General features: G+C 37.3%; 2 protein-coding genes across 6 annotated transcripts in view; one reads left to right on the top strand and one right to left on the bottom strand.

Moving 5' to 3' along the window:
* LOC126299500 (innexin inx3) overlaps positions 1-7,428 on the top strand; it is a 66,752-nt gene extending 59,324 nt beyond the window's left edge. For both annotated transcript variants that reach the window (XM_049991448.1, XM_049991447.1), the window contains exons 2-7: positions 2,986-3,171; positions 4,561-4,775; positions 5,627-5,845; positions 5,942-6,107; positions 6,324-6,553; positions 6,740-7,428. In XM_049991448.1, coding sequence (XP_049847405.1) covers positions 3,009-3,171; positions 4,561-4,775; positions 5,627-5,845; positions 5,942-6,107; positions 6,324-6,553; positions 6,740-6,931 — 1,185 coding nt within the window. In that variant the 5' untranslated portion in view covers positions 2,986-3,008 and the 3' untranslated portion in view covers positions 6,932-7,428. The remainder of the gene's footprint in view (positions 1-2,985; positions 3,172-4,560; positions 4,776-5,626; positions 5,846-5,941; positions 6,108-6,323; positions 6,554-6,739) is intronic.
* Positions 1-15,750, bottom strand: part of LOC126299499 (dedicator of cytokinesis protein 3) — a 951,484-nt gene that overhangs the window by 321,286 nt on the left and 614,448 nt on the right. The gene's annotated exons all lie outside the window — the stretch shown is intronic.

The raw sequence follows: 15,750 nt of genomic DNA, 5'->3' as shown, positions 1-15,750 counted from the left end.
CCCAGCAATCCACCAATTTAGATCGTTTAACTCTCGTCACACGGCAAAATCCGGTATCTAATCACCCCCTACTGAAAGGTCTGTGACAGTGAGAAAGATAAAAGATTGAGCAGCTACTGCGGGAACATTTGGTCTGCAGGTAGGGAGCTGTTGTTCGCGGGTGGAATAAAGCCGCCATCCGGCGCCCGGCCCCAGCGCATTCCAGCGAGCCCGAGCCCGTCCGTTACTTGCTGGCTGCCGCCGCCGCTGCCACCGCCACTGAGTCGGCTCTGTTGCCAAGCTGCCACCCTCACTTTGTCTCGGCCATACCAAATGCGGTTTGTTACGGGCTTCGACATGCCGCCTCCAAGAATTAGACGTTAGCTTTCACGACAGCTTACTCGTTTAGCGCTCCGTAATACCGAGGGAAAAAATTCTCACGCTGCGGAAAATCGTACATTGCTGCGATTAATGACTTTATCCAAGCCATAAAGTACGATCACTTGTAGCACAACAGCTTTAAAAAATTTTCGGTATTGTATAACAGCAAAGCATGAATGGCTAGGTGATTGTTTTAACAATAAATACCTTGGAAAACTTACTTAACAGTATGAAACATTCATATAAATTTGCTGGCCAACGTGGTATGTTACTGATAAGTTCGTACCCTCTGCGACAAGAATTTAAAAAACGTGCCAATTTCCTCAGAAGTACAACAAATTCTATTTGCGTCCCGCAGCCGGAATCGGCTTCCAGCATAAAATCTGTCACTGTACCTGTCATGGCTTTCCAAATGCTATTGCAGGCAACATGTTCTCAACAAACCCTGCACTCCCTTCTCGGACAAAACACTCAAACATCACATTTCCAACACATCGGAAAAAGCCATGTCCTGCTTATATCAGAGATTACAAAAAATGGCAGCGTAAATTACAAATGAAGTACTCAAATTAATGTTGCATCTACACACAGTTTTACATTTGTCTGTGACATGTGCAAATAGGATTGAATCTTACTGTCAAATACTGTTTAACAACTGAGTTGCACATTGAAATAGAATCCTCAGCTTTTCAGACAATAGGAAACGTTTGTAGCTGGGGTGTAAATGTAGAAACTAATGGAATAGTTATCTAAAGGAAGGAGTCTGTTTGTCATGTCAACAATCATCAGGGTTGGAGAAGAAGTTTCATTGGCCATGAATCTCAAAAGAATTTTTTCAGTCATCTATGGTGAATCATTCAGCAGTTTTGAGAAACAGAGAATCAGACAAGGATATGAACACCAATCTCCCCAAATGTAAATATTATATCTAAGGGATACCTTTTTTGGGAACATGAGCAAGAATTAAAAACAATCTGATGGGTGAAAACAAAAGAAATTATTGCTACTGTAGTGGTCTGACAATGTTTTGGGATATTTCAAGATAGGTACCTAAAATCATATATATGCAAGAGTCTGTTGAACTTGACAGCTAGTACTGTTCATTAGTGACTATTAAAGTGATTCACTCGTCATTTTGTTCCATTGAACCTTTCTCGAAGGACAACATACAGGAATGAAAATGAGTCAACGTATAAATCAACAAAGTGGAGCAGCTGTTTGAAACTGCCTTAATAATTTTCAGCAAACTGCTATAAACTACTAGTGCTCATTCTTAAATTTGAAAGTAAAATTAGCAAGAAAGCCACTGAAAATAGCTGGTGCTTCCTTATTTACATTAAGCAGCTGTTGTTACCTCTTATTTCTACCTCATGTCTACATAAACATTTTGGTTTAGATACTAAACTCAGAGAGGCAATAAGATACAAATACACTTGCAGCAATCCTGGTTTCCCCCAAATCACTTCTGGTCATGGCCAGAATAGTTTCTGTAAAGGCATGACAGATTTCCTACCCTGTCTTTGCCAGGTCTGAGTTTTTACTCCTCAACTAATGTCAACAACAAAACATGAAACTCTCAAACTTTCTGCATCATTTTGAGAATACTTACTGATCCACAAAGCTGAGAATTAAACACGGAAAAAAATAAAGGAATTCATTGCTTAGGACTTAAAATTATAATAGGAAGGCAAATAGAGCAGGCGTAATTTTTTAAAACTTACTTTAAATATGATACTCTGTAAACTATTGTTGCGTTGAATTAAAAGGTGGATTTTCCAGAACTGCCATTTTTGAATGATGTATGAAAGTCAAATATAGATGTGGAAATTCCACTTTCAAACAAACAAAATGTGTGCTGAGTATGCATGGGTATTTTAAAGAATCACCTTCTGAGGCACATCATGAGAAGTTTTCTTAAGTCAAGGAAGATGGCAATGGAAAGATCCTACAAGAGGCACTACTGTCAGATGCTGTTTCACAGAAACAGATTTATACCAAATACATATTGTTTCGACATCAATCTCATTTACAGAATGCCTCCTTGAGCTGATAAAGGGTACAGTAATATTTGCTTATGTGATGATGTCTTGCTGTCATTGAAATTGAACAATAAAAAGTAATGGCACTTTAGCAAGCAGTACATCTGCTGCATATAATTTATAGTGGTTAGTTTTAGAATAGAAGTGTAAAATTTGTTGCTCTGAAGGTGTAATTCCAATATCTTTAATATGCATGCTTCTCAGATATGAAAATGTCAGGTTATCAGTCAGCTGTATCAAAAAACTTCAGGCACAGCTGTCCTGAAAATAAACCTCAGCATTTGTTGTGTTTTGAAACTGGATATTCAGATTGTGGGGCTGTAAATGACCGTTTCCATGTGTCACATGATAGCTAATGCAAATAAAAACAAATTTTAAAAAGTAATTTTGTGATGGATGATGACACACATTGAGCCCATCACTGTTTCTTAAATACAGCTGCTAATATAAATTTTGTCCACGAAATTATGCAGAAGTAAAATAGAGATCTTTTGCATATCTGTGTTTACCTTGCATAACTGTCTACCTAGTTAGTCAACAAAATTTGTGTAGCCTTAAACTGACAGAAAGAAAATGTTTGTTTCAGATAGAGGACACACGTAAAACAAGATGACTGTCCTTGGTCTGGCATCTGCTGTTGCTGGTTTTGTAAAGGTTCGGTATCTGCTTGACAGGGCAGTCATCGATAATGTTGTATTTCGCTGTCACTACAGAGTCACATCAGCAATTTTGTTCCTCTGCTGCATCCTGTGCACAGCTAACAGTCTTATAGGTAATGTATGTCTATTCTCTAGCCATAATTGTTAAACATCTTTTCATTTCTCTCTGTTAGGATGAGGTTGTATTCTGAATATAACTTGACAACCCATTCTTTTATGTGCCTTGTTAACTCGAGCAGCTATTTATGTATCTTCTTTCAGTAAATATCCTTCACTCCTGCACTTTATTATAGTTCTGTGTCAGGTATAACATAATCTTAGCCACTAAAAACTATTAAGGAGATCAAAGAGAGAAAATATCTTGTGGCAGTGTTCCTGACATAAGTGTCTGATAGCAGATGTTGCTTGAAATTTGTATATCGATCATTGAAGGAATTTCCTTGTGTTTTTATTATGATACAATACACTTTTGGTGTCTACTCTTAAGGGGAAAATAAGGCACATAGAGGTTTGTTTTCAGTCTTTGTAGTGTAAACTGTCATTTTCAATAAGTAGTTGCCAGTTCAAATACTTGACCTGCTGTACTAACAAGTTTCCTGTTGTTTAGGTGAAGTGCTTTAGCTAAATACCTAGGTGGTCACCTTGAAAAAGGCTATGGCTAATTTTCACCTGTATTCCTTCATTTGAGTTATTTTTTGGTCTCTAATGGCCTCCACATCAAGATGTTAAATCCTCTATCTTTCTTCCTACTTCGTAATTCACAGCAAGCAGATACGTTCTCTTACACCCACTTCCACTTTACTGTGAAGGAAAATAGAGACCGTACACAAACATTTCTAACAAGCAGTAATGCTTTTGGATTAATTTATGTGGCTGTGTCATTTTAATATTTAACATTAATTACAAACATACCAAGAGTTCTTTCAGAGTTGGTCTATATTACATGGATTAGAATGAAATTTCCACTCTACAGCTGAGTGTGGGCTGATATGAAACTTCCTGGCAGATTAAAACTGTGTGCCAGACCACTCACTCGTGACCTTTGCCTTTCGCGGGCAAGTTCTCTACCGAATGAGCTATCTAAGCACGACTCACGCCCTGTCCTCACAGCTTTAATTCCGCCAGTACCACGTCTCCTACCTTCCAAACTTCACAGATGCTCTCCTGCGATTCATGGCATAATTGTTAGTGTGAATGATAAATTGTCTTAAAAATTAAAATAAAATAATTAAGACTTGTAAAGTTAAGATTACATTTAAAATTTCTAAAAGTACCAGTAAGACGCGGTGGTGGTGGTGGTGGTGGTGGTGGTGGTGGTGGTGGTGAACAACCAATCAAATAATTTTATGTGCAGCTTGTAGTCACAACTTGATAAGGAGACTTGCAGTATTTCATCTGTGGTTAAGATTGTAAAAACTGATTGACAGATGACATGCTAATAAAACTTTGTGTACATGTTCAGAAAGTGTGTGTCTCACTCTAAAAATCTATCGTTTTTGTAGGTGAGCCTATAAACTGTATAAATGATGGTGCTGTTGCTTGCCATGTTATCAATACATATTGCTGGATAACATCAACGTTCACATTGCCTCATCAACAAGGAAAACCTGTTGGAACCCATGTTGCTCACCCAGGATTAGGCAATTATGTTGATGAAGATAATGAAACTCATTATCATTCTTATTACCAGTGGGTGCCATTTATGCTGTTCTTTCAGGTAAGTTCACAATAAGATTAAACAGATTTAATGTGTGAGAACCTGCTGGACTCTTGTCTTCATTTGTTATTAGAATCCAGAAAAAGTCACTTCTGAATGTAACTTGTGTTTAGATACACGATTTAAGTTCAGGTTGGTAAATCATATGTTCACACACTTGCGTGAACAAAACTTTCAGGTAGTCTTACTACTCTGTGCTCATACATAAATCCTAAATGGAGTAATGAACTGAAGGAAAATCTTTAGTGAAAATATTATTCATAAAATTAAATAGGAATAGTGTCCGTCTGTCTAGAGATAATAATGATAGTAATGAACATTCCCAGAAGTGCTTTAGAGGTTCCCCTTAAATCTGTACCATTTATTTAAAGAACTCCAAATTAGAGGGATATTAAATTTGCAGCGTGAGCAAAAGATACTAGCTAGGATGAATGAACTATAGTTATGTTTTGGTGCCAGGATTTGCATAGTGACTATACTGAAACAACAAAATGGTACTCAGAGAGAAGTTGTTGTGACCTGAGGATTATAGTTTCCATTCACCATTGGCTGTTCAAAAAAGTTGCTGATCCCTGCTCCAGGAATCTAAATCCCCCATTTCTAGATAGTCTCATAATGCTGTACTGAGCCAACAGATTCATCATACAAATAATCAGGAAAATTTTTTGTTGCCTTTCACTGAGAAACCTTATAGTACTGTAAGTATTGTGGATGACAGTCTATGAATTCAATGTATACATAAACATATGTCAACATTACAGGTTTGTGTTAACAATTTTCTTGTATTCTGTACCAGCAAACATTAGATTTACAATTCTTGTTGGTATGGAAAACACTTTTACTTGTTCTAGGGAGTTCTGTTCTATGTGCCACACTGGATTTGGAAAAACTGGGAAGAAGGAAAAGTACGTCTGATAAGTGATGGTATGCGTGGTGCTCTTGCTACCACAAATGAAGACCGACGTGCCAGGCAGTCACGCCTTGTGCAGTATATTATTGACACACTTCACCTGCATAATTTTTATGCTTCGGGCTATTTCTTTTGTGAAGCTCTTAATTTTGTTAATGTGGTAAGTAAAAGGCAAGGAAGTAACTGCTTCAGAGAAATTTAAGCTGTTTACCTCTTGGTGATATAATGAGACTTCTAATACTTTTCCCTCATCTAGATTGGCAACATCGTATTCATTGATGTCTTCCTGGGAGGGGCTTTCATGACATATGGGACAGAAGTACTGAGTTTCTCAGGCCGCAATCAAGAAAATCGAACTGATCCTATGGTGGTAGTTTTCCCAAGAGTAACGAAGTGCACTTTCCACAAATATGGTGCCTCAGGTAATGTACACAAACTAGTTTGTTTTCTTGAAGATAGTAATGCAACTGATGAAATAGGATTTATAAATAACAGATAATTTATAAAGCCTTTTTTGTGTGACAGCACAAACTTTTTGAGAACAACTGTAAATGATTCTATATAGAAATTATTTGTAAATGGAATTGTAACAAAATTGCACTGTTTTTTTTTTCTAAACAAACTCATTTTCATTGCAGGAACTATTCAGAAACATGATGCTCTGTGTGTGCTGGCTCTGAATATAATCAATGAAAAGATATACATATTCCTATGGTTTTGGCTTATTATTCTGGCAGTTTTGTCAGGGCTTGCTCTCCTGTACAGCCTAGTTATTGTAGTTCTCCCATCAGTGAGGGAAACTATTCTTAAACGACGTTTCAGATTTGGGTCACCAAATGGTGTTACTGCTATTGTGGAAAAAATGCAAGTAAGTGCATTTCACTATTGAAACTGGAATTTTACTGTATGATGAGTAAGCTGCATTATTAGATTTTAGAAAATAACCATTGATTGAAATTTAACAGACCATTAATGTGTTTGTAGAATGCACAAATTAAGTACATCTTTTGAACAAATTGTCCAGATAAAGAGTTTCGTATGTTTTCTTTTACAGATAGGAGACTTTCTGCTTCTGTACTTACTTGGACAGAACATGAACACTATTGTCTTCGCAGAAGTATTAGATGAATTAAGCCAGAAACTTAATGACTATATACACAACAACATGCCCACAGCACCATCAACGTTGGAACTGTATCCCATGTATCCACCGAAAGAGAAGTTTCCTAAAGAAACTGAAGCTTAGTGCTTTTTTAAACTGTTACATAATCACTGTTTATGAGAACTGTGACTTCTGAGAATATATATTTCTGAGCAGTGCTTTACCTTTCTCTTAGCCATGAGGTACTATGTTCTATAAGTTCATTCATAAAACTACTGTGCCTCATCAAAGTGAGGAATCTTAGCATCCCACTATGAACTAGATTAGATTCCTACATTATAAATAGGACTGTAACATTCTTCCAGAAGGAATAATGAGCCTTTGCAAAAGGTTCTTTGAGGTTACAATGTGTTGACATTGTGTGGTGGTTCTGTGATTAAAATTTAAGATGTGCTTGCTTCATATAAGTTTCAGTGAGAAATAGCCTTTTGTTTGATAGGCTGACTCTGATGAAACAAATAAGACTGTATCTTCTAGTGTAATAGACAGGTGGATCTGTCACTGTGTTCAGTAATAAATTTGATTTAATTAATAGCAGAAATGAATGAATCTTGGGACGTAATAAAATTTTTATTCAATAATTCTTAATATTTTGTAATTTAACCCTTACTCAAATGGTGTGTGTGTGTGTGTGTGTGTGTGTGTGTGTGTGTGTGTGTGTGTGTGTGTGTGTGTGTGTGTGTGTGGGTGGGGGGGGGGGGTGTAACAACATAAAAGTATGCCATGGAGCAGGCTTAATTTACATGTGAACTTTTCACACTACTGTAGCATATTTTATATCCATAATTTTCAATTGAGCACCACATTATGAATGTGGGTATTTGCAAATGTAATGAATATTTCTGACCTTCAGTTACTAAACTATCCACTATGTCATGTGTAGAAACTGATCTTCGGTATATCAGAAGTCTGACTACTCATTCTATAGATTGACGTTGTGTTGAATATTATTTTATTTTGGTTGGAAATTCAAAGACTGTAGAACACTGACAAAATTCTCAAAGAGATGACTATATTTGTCTCTGATGTCAACTACATGGTGCATGGTTGAGTTATTATTCACTGCTGCTGGAGTGGCCATCTTAATGGCACAGTCTGTGAAGTAATGATGAATTACTGCCACTGAAAATGAAGTTGCTCATTTTTATGTTCTTGTAAACAATTTTGAAAGTTGTTATTGTATCATGACAGTACAGGTTATGGTGCACAGGCACTGCGATGTTCATAAAGTGTTCCACATTGTGTTAGAAAGGTCTGAGAGTGTGATCAGAAGGTGAATGTGCATATTGAAGGTACAAGTAACATGCAAGTGTTGCAAATGTAAACAGATGACAGACATACCAAGGGTGCCATTTTTATCCCATCTAAACCTCTACCACTCCCACATGAGAATATCTCCACCACCTACGTGAACTGCACCCCATTTAAAAGTGAGATGAATCACTTAGTGATTTTTGACACACTTCTACTCTGTCAATACTTTGTACCAATGTGTACTGTGACTTAGCAGTCAAGATTTCATGCTTACTGTCTCCAATAGTGGCTTTCTACATCCTTCATAAACACTGTGCTACGGAAATTGAGTAAGCAGCACACATGTAATGCAGTGGCTTCTGTGCCAAACTGCAAGTAGCTGGTTTGCACCACTGAATTGGCAAGGGATTTTCTGTACTCTGGGTAGTTTGTCCACAATTCAAAACTAAGGTAGTTGATGAAAACTCCTACCACAAATACTTTGCTGCCTGTAGGTCTTACATAAGATGCCATTGATTTTTATGCAGATCAAGGTCTTCAGAGTACACCCTTACTTTGTGGCAAATGAAAAGCTATGTCTGCACAACTACAGAGATGCCGAGTTCAATGTGTTAAGCATGCACAACCATATGTACTGATATCACAGGTCTTCTTGATCAACTGCTTGACTGTCAAGCCAATGTACAGAATAACACCTGATGAGATCCCAGTCCTGTGACCAACATAGTGGCTAGCTATATTTAAATTTCTTACATGTGTAAAATATTGCTCTAGTAGTATATGCTACCCTTCAAGTAAGTTCCTTTAGCTTGAAACTCATATGCTATTTCAAGAATTAATGCCTAAATGTGACTTTAAGGTTCATCTAGCAGGCTTCAAGGAATGGCACATCTTCTTTACATACACATTCTGCAAGCCAACATACGGTGTGTGATGGAGGGTACCCTGTACCACTACTGGTCATATCCTTTCCTGTTCCACTTGAAAATAGAGACAGGGGAAAACAAATGTTTATATGCCTCTGTATGAGCCCTAATTTCTCATATGTTACCTTTATGGTCCTTACGTGAAATGTGTTAGTGGCAGTAGAATAATTTTGCAGTCAGCTTCAAATGCCAGTTCTCTAATTTTTCTGACTAGTGTTCCTTGAAAAGAATACCACCTTCCTTCCATTTGGGTTCCCGAAGCATCTCTGTAACAATTGCATGTTGTTTGAACCTACTGGCAACAATTCTAGCAACCTGCCTCTGAATTGCTTTGTTGGTTTCCTTAATCTGACCTGAAGGGATCCCAAACACTCGAGCAAAATGAAGGAGAGCACAATAGTTTCCTGTATCTGGTCCCCTTCACAGATGAACCATACTTTCCCAAAATTCTCCCATTCAACTGAAGCTGACCATTTACCTTCCCTACTACAATCCTCCTCCCCCACTACAATCCTCACATGCTTGTTCAGTTTCATATCACTTTGTGGCAGTATGCCCAGATATTTGAGAGAAATGATTGTGTTAAGTAGGACACCACTAATTCTGAATTTGAACATCACATATTTGTTGTTCTTACCTATCTGCATTAACTTATATTTTTCTACGTTTTTGAGCTAGCTGCCATTCATCACACAAATGAGAAGTCGTCTTGTATCCTCCTACAGTCACTAAACTTCAATACCTTCCTGTACACTGCCGCATCATCAGCAAACAACCATAGATTGCTGCTCACCCTTTATCTTTTATGTATATATAAAATAATATGGTGGCTGTTATGATGTGAAACGTGTTAGGTACCTAAGAAATGCACACATGAATTAAGTTTTTTAAAAGCCTAAAATTTTTATTATGTACCCCATTCTCTTAAATTTATTTATTCCTATTCAAGAATTCATCTATTGTATAGGAGGAGTTGTCAAGGAGTTAGGATTTCATTTTCTTTTTGAAACTATTACTGCTGTCTGTCAGACATTTTATTTCATCTGCTAATTTATCGAAATGTTTTACAGCAGCATATTTTACCTGTTTCTGTGCCAAAGACTGGTTAAGCAGAGGACAGTGTAAGTCTTTCTTCTCCTGATAATATTATCATGAATGTCACTATTGTTTTTAAATTCGTCCATGTTGTTGAGAACAAATTTCATTACTGAGTAAATGTACTGTGAGGCTGTTGTAAGAATTGCTAACCTTCTAAACAGATGCATACAAGAGGTGCAACTATGAGCCCCACACATTATTCTAACCACTTTCTTTTGAGCAGTGAATACTTTCTGCCTAAGTGTTGAGTTACTCAACTTCAACACCATATTGTACACTATATCTTCATCCGCAAACAGCTGCAGACGGCTGTCCATCGAATCAATAAGTCTTATCATACTTCCCTGGGGCCCTCCTGATGATACCCTCATCTCCCATGAGCCACACACATATCTGACAATTTATTCCATACGCTTGTAGCAGCATTAACAGTTTGCAGTAGGGCACCCTGTCAAATGCTTTTCAAAAATAAAAAAAATATGGAATCTACCTGTTGCCCTTCATTAATAAGTCACAGTGTATCATGTGAGAAAAGGGCAAGCTGAGGTTTGCACAAGTGATGCTTTCTTGAAGTGTGCTGATTTGTGGATATAAGCTTCTCAGCCTCAAGATTATCATCGTCAAACTGAGAATATGTTCAAGGATTCTGCAGCAAACTAATGATAGGGATATTGGACCGCAATTTGTGGGTCTGTTCTTTTATCCTTCTTATTACAGGAGCCATATGCACTTTCTCCAGTTGATTTGGGAGTTTGTGCTGTGTAAGAAATTCATGATAAATGTTAGCCAAGTAAGGGGCCAGTGCTGCAGAGAACTCTTTGCAGAATGGAATTGGGATACTATGTCGACGTGGCAGCTTACAAGATTTCAGTTGTTTCTCTACTCTAGGCACACTTATTACTATGTTGTTTGTACAGGAGTCTGTTCGATGATCGGGGTGATATGTTTGCATCATTCTCATGTGGGAACAATTTCTCAAATGTGAAATTTAAAACTTCGACTTTCGTATTGCTGTCTTCAACTGCCACAGCAACTAATAGTGAGATTGGATGGAAGCTTTAGACGTGCTATGAGGTTTTACATAGAGCCAGAATTTTGTCGGGCTTTTGGCCAGATCTTTTGCTAAGGTATGATGATGGCAGTTGTATGCTTCATGCATGCATCTTTTCACAGACCCACGACTCTCTACTAACCTCTGCCTGTCATCTTTTGCGTGTTCTCTTTTGAACTGGGAGTGCAACAGCCTTTGCTTTCTCAGCATTTTCTGATTTTGTTGTTAAACCATGGGGGTTCTTTCCTGTCCTTAAACCACTAATTCAGCACACCACCCCAGAGCACAATTTACCACCTGTTTAACCTTTGTCCATCTTACTGGAACTGAGATGCTAAAAACTGCTCCTACACTCTCCTAGCCTTCTTGACTGATTTATTAACGCCCGTAACCATAACATCATGCTTACTAATTCCTCTGTCTTTATTGACGCTCTCGATAGGGTCAAGCCTGTCAGTAGCTAAGAAGTCTAAGATATTTCCATTGTACGTGTGATGCTGAACTACCTGCTCAAAACAGTTTTTAGAAAACGTGTTCAGAAGTACTTCACATTATAGTCTGACTGTACTCCAGTGCCCAGAATGAATGCATAGATGTCCCAATTGATACTCGATAGGCTGAATTTGTTGCCAGCTGCTAATGAATAATCTTGGTATTTATGTGCTATTGACCATAGACTGCCTTTGAATGACTCTAGAACTGCCACAGTGGAATCGAGTGGCTGATAAAAACATAAAAAATTAACTTGGTTTCACCTCTACCTGTTATATGCAACCAGATAACTTCACTGACTCATTCAACTTTGATTCCAATAGACACAACATTTTTGTTAACAGCAATGAACACTCCCCCTCCTATGTCACCTAATCTGTTCCATGACTTGCTAAATATTTGAGCTTTTTACTTTGGGTTTCTACCAGCTCTTGTTACCAACAATAATTTGAGTGGGAAAACTTTCCTGGAGCACAGTAAATTCAGGAAATTTATTATGAATATTTTGACAATTTACTGATGAAATTTTGACAGTTCAAGTAAGTTAACTCTGAACACGGTCTGACTTCCCTTTCTGTGTATTGACTGGTGATTTTTGATCAGAGTACCTCAGATTACAGCCTAGCCACAAAAAACACACATGCACTCCATAAGTACTCTGCTACTCGAGTAGTTGCTTCCTTTGTGTAGTGCACCCCTGTCCTATCAAGGAGAGTTCTACAAAACCTCATCCAATAACACAGGTCCAGAAATCTGCAATGAAAACTGTCAGTCAATGAAGTGTTTGGTCCAGACCCTCGGCTCCAATCCAAAGGACCCAATTGACTCTGGGAACAAGGCTCCAAGTTGGTCAGCTTGCACCCCTTGCATGATGTAAGTAGCATTCACCACCTCCACCAGTTGCCTATATGAACTGAGGATTGCCTCAGAACCCATGCAACAGGCATTGTTGGTGCTGATGTGAGACATGACATGCAGAAGACTGCACCCTGCACGTTTCATCGCAACATTCGAGGTCACCTCCACATCTCAGATGGAGCTCCCTGGCAGACATACAGAGTACACATTGGCTTCCTTTCCAGCCCTGGAAGGACTTGTTAAACCATAAATTCTGCGTACAAGTATTTAGGAAGAGTGAGCAGTGATTAAAGTGTAGTTCAGTATCTCGCGAGTCTTTTTGTCAATATTCTATGCGGTGCAACATGGTGATTGTACTTTGTCAAACTGGCGGTACCTAGAACAAATGTTAGGTAACTACTAAATGTCTTTTCTGTACTATTGTATGTTTTGTATGTAAATGATGATCTAGTCTTAGTTACAAAATTATGCTGCAGATACTACAGTGTTGCAAAAAGTTCACTATCACTGACATCTGTGTTGAATGTTTGTGGGTAATTCTTTACTGTATAATCTTTACTATACGCGTTGCACCAAAATGAAGTTTTTATAATTTCTGTACAGTGCTAATGTGAAAATCATTAGCCAGCCTTAAAACCCCTTTTTTCCATTAATTAGAAATATTGAATGTGTATAATGTAGCACACAGTCCACATTCTTGACCCGTGTTCCATATAGATCAGATGGCAGTATTGTTGTTGTGTTCTTGACAGTTTTCTCGTATTTGTGGAGTGAAATGAAGTCTGCAATTTGTATTATGTATGTACTTGCCAATGACGTATATTTCACTGCTATTCATCGATGTGCAGAAGGTCATTCATATGCATAAGGTCAGAATTATATCAAGTTGTAGTCTTATCAAAATTATACTTGACAGTAGGCAGTCATGTCACAAGCAAACTGGCTGAGATCCTAAATAATGCCTGTCAATACAATAATCAAAAGTGTATGCAACTCAATTCAGTGGCATTAACCACTGTCACTCTATCTGTTGTTGGCTGTTACATTTTATTGAGTTTTGTCTCAATAAACCCTTATCCTATATCTAGCAAAATATTTCTCTAGATGTACTGTTATTACTATGTGATGAATGTTCTGAAATACTATATTTAGAAAATCAGTTATCCATAAGCTTTTGATCAGGCGTAGTGTGCAAATGGGATTTCAAAACACCGAAAAATATTTTGCGGAAATCATCTATGCTTTTAATATTTTTTGTAGTTTTTGTGATGGCTTTGATGAATGAAATCAGTGCAGGAACTGACATACAGGGCATTAGAACTACATAGTGATAGAACTGTCTGAATGTGCATGTTAGTTCTGTATAAAGTTCAGTGAATTGAACCATAACTTGGTGGCAACACATTTTTAAGAATGTGTGTGTATATATAGCTATACTCATGATGAGATATTGAAGTGTTACATAGCCTCAAAAACCACTCAATGGGAGCAGATTAGAATGCTTTGGCCATAGAAACATAGTGACTGGTATGACTCTTGTCAAAGTGCAATGAAGCAGTCCATAATAAAGACTTAAAAATAATATATTTCCAACTGATAAAAATGATTTTTTTTTTTTTTCTTTTTTTTTAGTGCTACTTCTGAGTTGGTCATAAGTGTAGCAGTGACAGACAATCTGACTCTCTGAGATTGATATCTAATAAATTGAGAATTTATGAAGACAGCATTAATGCCATCATTTGTAAAGAATGAAATGGATAATTGTCCAATTCAAAATGCACAAATTGCAGATTGATTTATTGACATATGACAGAAACCCAATTTTTGACACATCCTTAACAAAGGGGATGAAATTTGGTACTACCAGTTGGATCCAGAACATAAAAGGTAGTCATGGTGCACAGATATTGGCATAAAATTATGAATGAAGAGATTACCAAAGAAACCATTACACTAACTTTTTGAACATTGCAGAAACTACATTGTGCCCAATGGAGATCACTCTGCAGGCATTTTCCTCTTTTAGTAATTATTTTTTATGTGATTCATTGGCCTTTTTAGATACATCTTGTATTTAAAGGACTGTAGGAAGAGTGTTGGGCATTGTAGATCACTGTTTGCTGTACTTAAATTTTTCATGCAGTTCCCATATCCCAGGGATAACAATGTACCATATGACCAAGTAATGTAATTATCAACAAATGTTTTGCTTTTATCAAAGGGATGGGAAGATCATGGCTGAACTAAACCAGGCAAGTTGTTAACAACAGAGGTAGGTCACAAAATGTAATGTCAACATGGAACAACATATTCAATATCTGCAGGGTAGTGGAAATACATAGGGCATCATATAAAGCATTTGGAAATGTTGGGATACTGTAAAATTGTGCCAGTCATTGTCCTTTCTCACAGTCATCAGCTGCTCAGTGGTCTGCATGTATGATGATAATTCTTCTGGATGCAATGGACTGCAGATAGCTGTACGGAAATTAAAACCAAATTGTTCTAAATAAGTATCCTTTAAATTTGGACAAGAATTATGTCCTGGTTAATTTTCCTGGATTACATATTTGTTTATCTCTGAGTGCATTGTACAATGCCATATAAGATAAAGCTCACCACTGGGTGCCTTGGGAGATCTCGGCTGCACCAAGAGACCTTTGAGTTCAGCGGTGTCCTTCCACGAATACATTTTTAAAGGTATTATGAAATTCTGCATATTAAAGTTATGAAATTCAGCATAAACACTGCTTTTATCCTGGCCTGACCATTCACCTATTGTGTTCTCTAAACATCATTGGATTTAGTGTATTGATAACTTGCTCGTGATGCGCATCCTCTAGCTAATGTAGCTGGATTTAAAACTCGACAACTATTTTATATGTCATTTGTCGTTTACAGCATGTCTTTTGTGCCACTATATAGGATCACAACACACTTCCCAGCAGCTTCTATAAATGACGACATTGGGCATGTAATATTGTTTTACTGGAATATTTGTTTCTTTTCATCACTATGTATTATGTGTAATGAATTTCTTACAAATAATAGTGATGTCATTTTTATACACAGCATTGTATTTAATTTAAAAATCAGTACTAAAATCCTGCTGCAGGCATATCGACAGAAACTTCGTGGGCTTGCTCTTTCTTTCTGGTAAGCATGCAAGAGTTGTTCTAATTTCTAGGGATAGTTTACTACTCGTGAGAAAAGCATTAGGTCAT

Source organism: Schistocerca gregaria, chromosome X (genome assembly GCF_023897955.1).
Source record: "Schistocerca gregaria isolate iqSchGreg1 chromosome X, iqSchGreg1.2, whole genome shotgun sequence".
In the NCBI taxonomy this organism is placed as follows: domain Eukaryota; kingdom Metazoa; phylum Arthropoda; class Insecta; order Orthoptera; family Acrididae; genus Schistocerca; species Schistocerca gregaria.
This window is presented reverse-complemented; position numbering and strand designations above follow the sequence as displayed.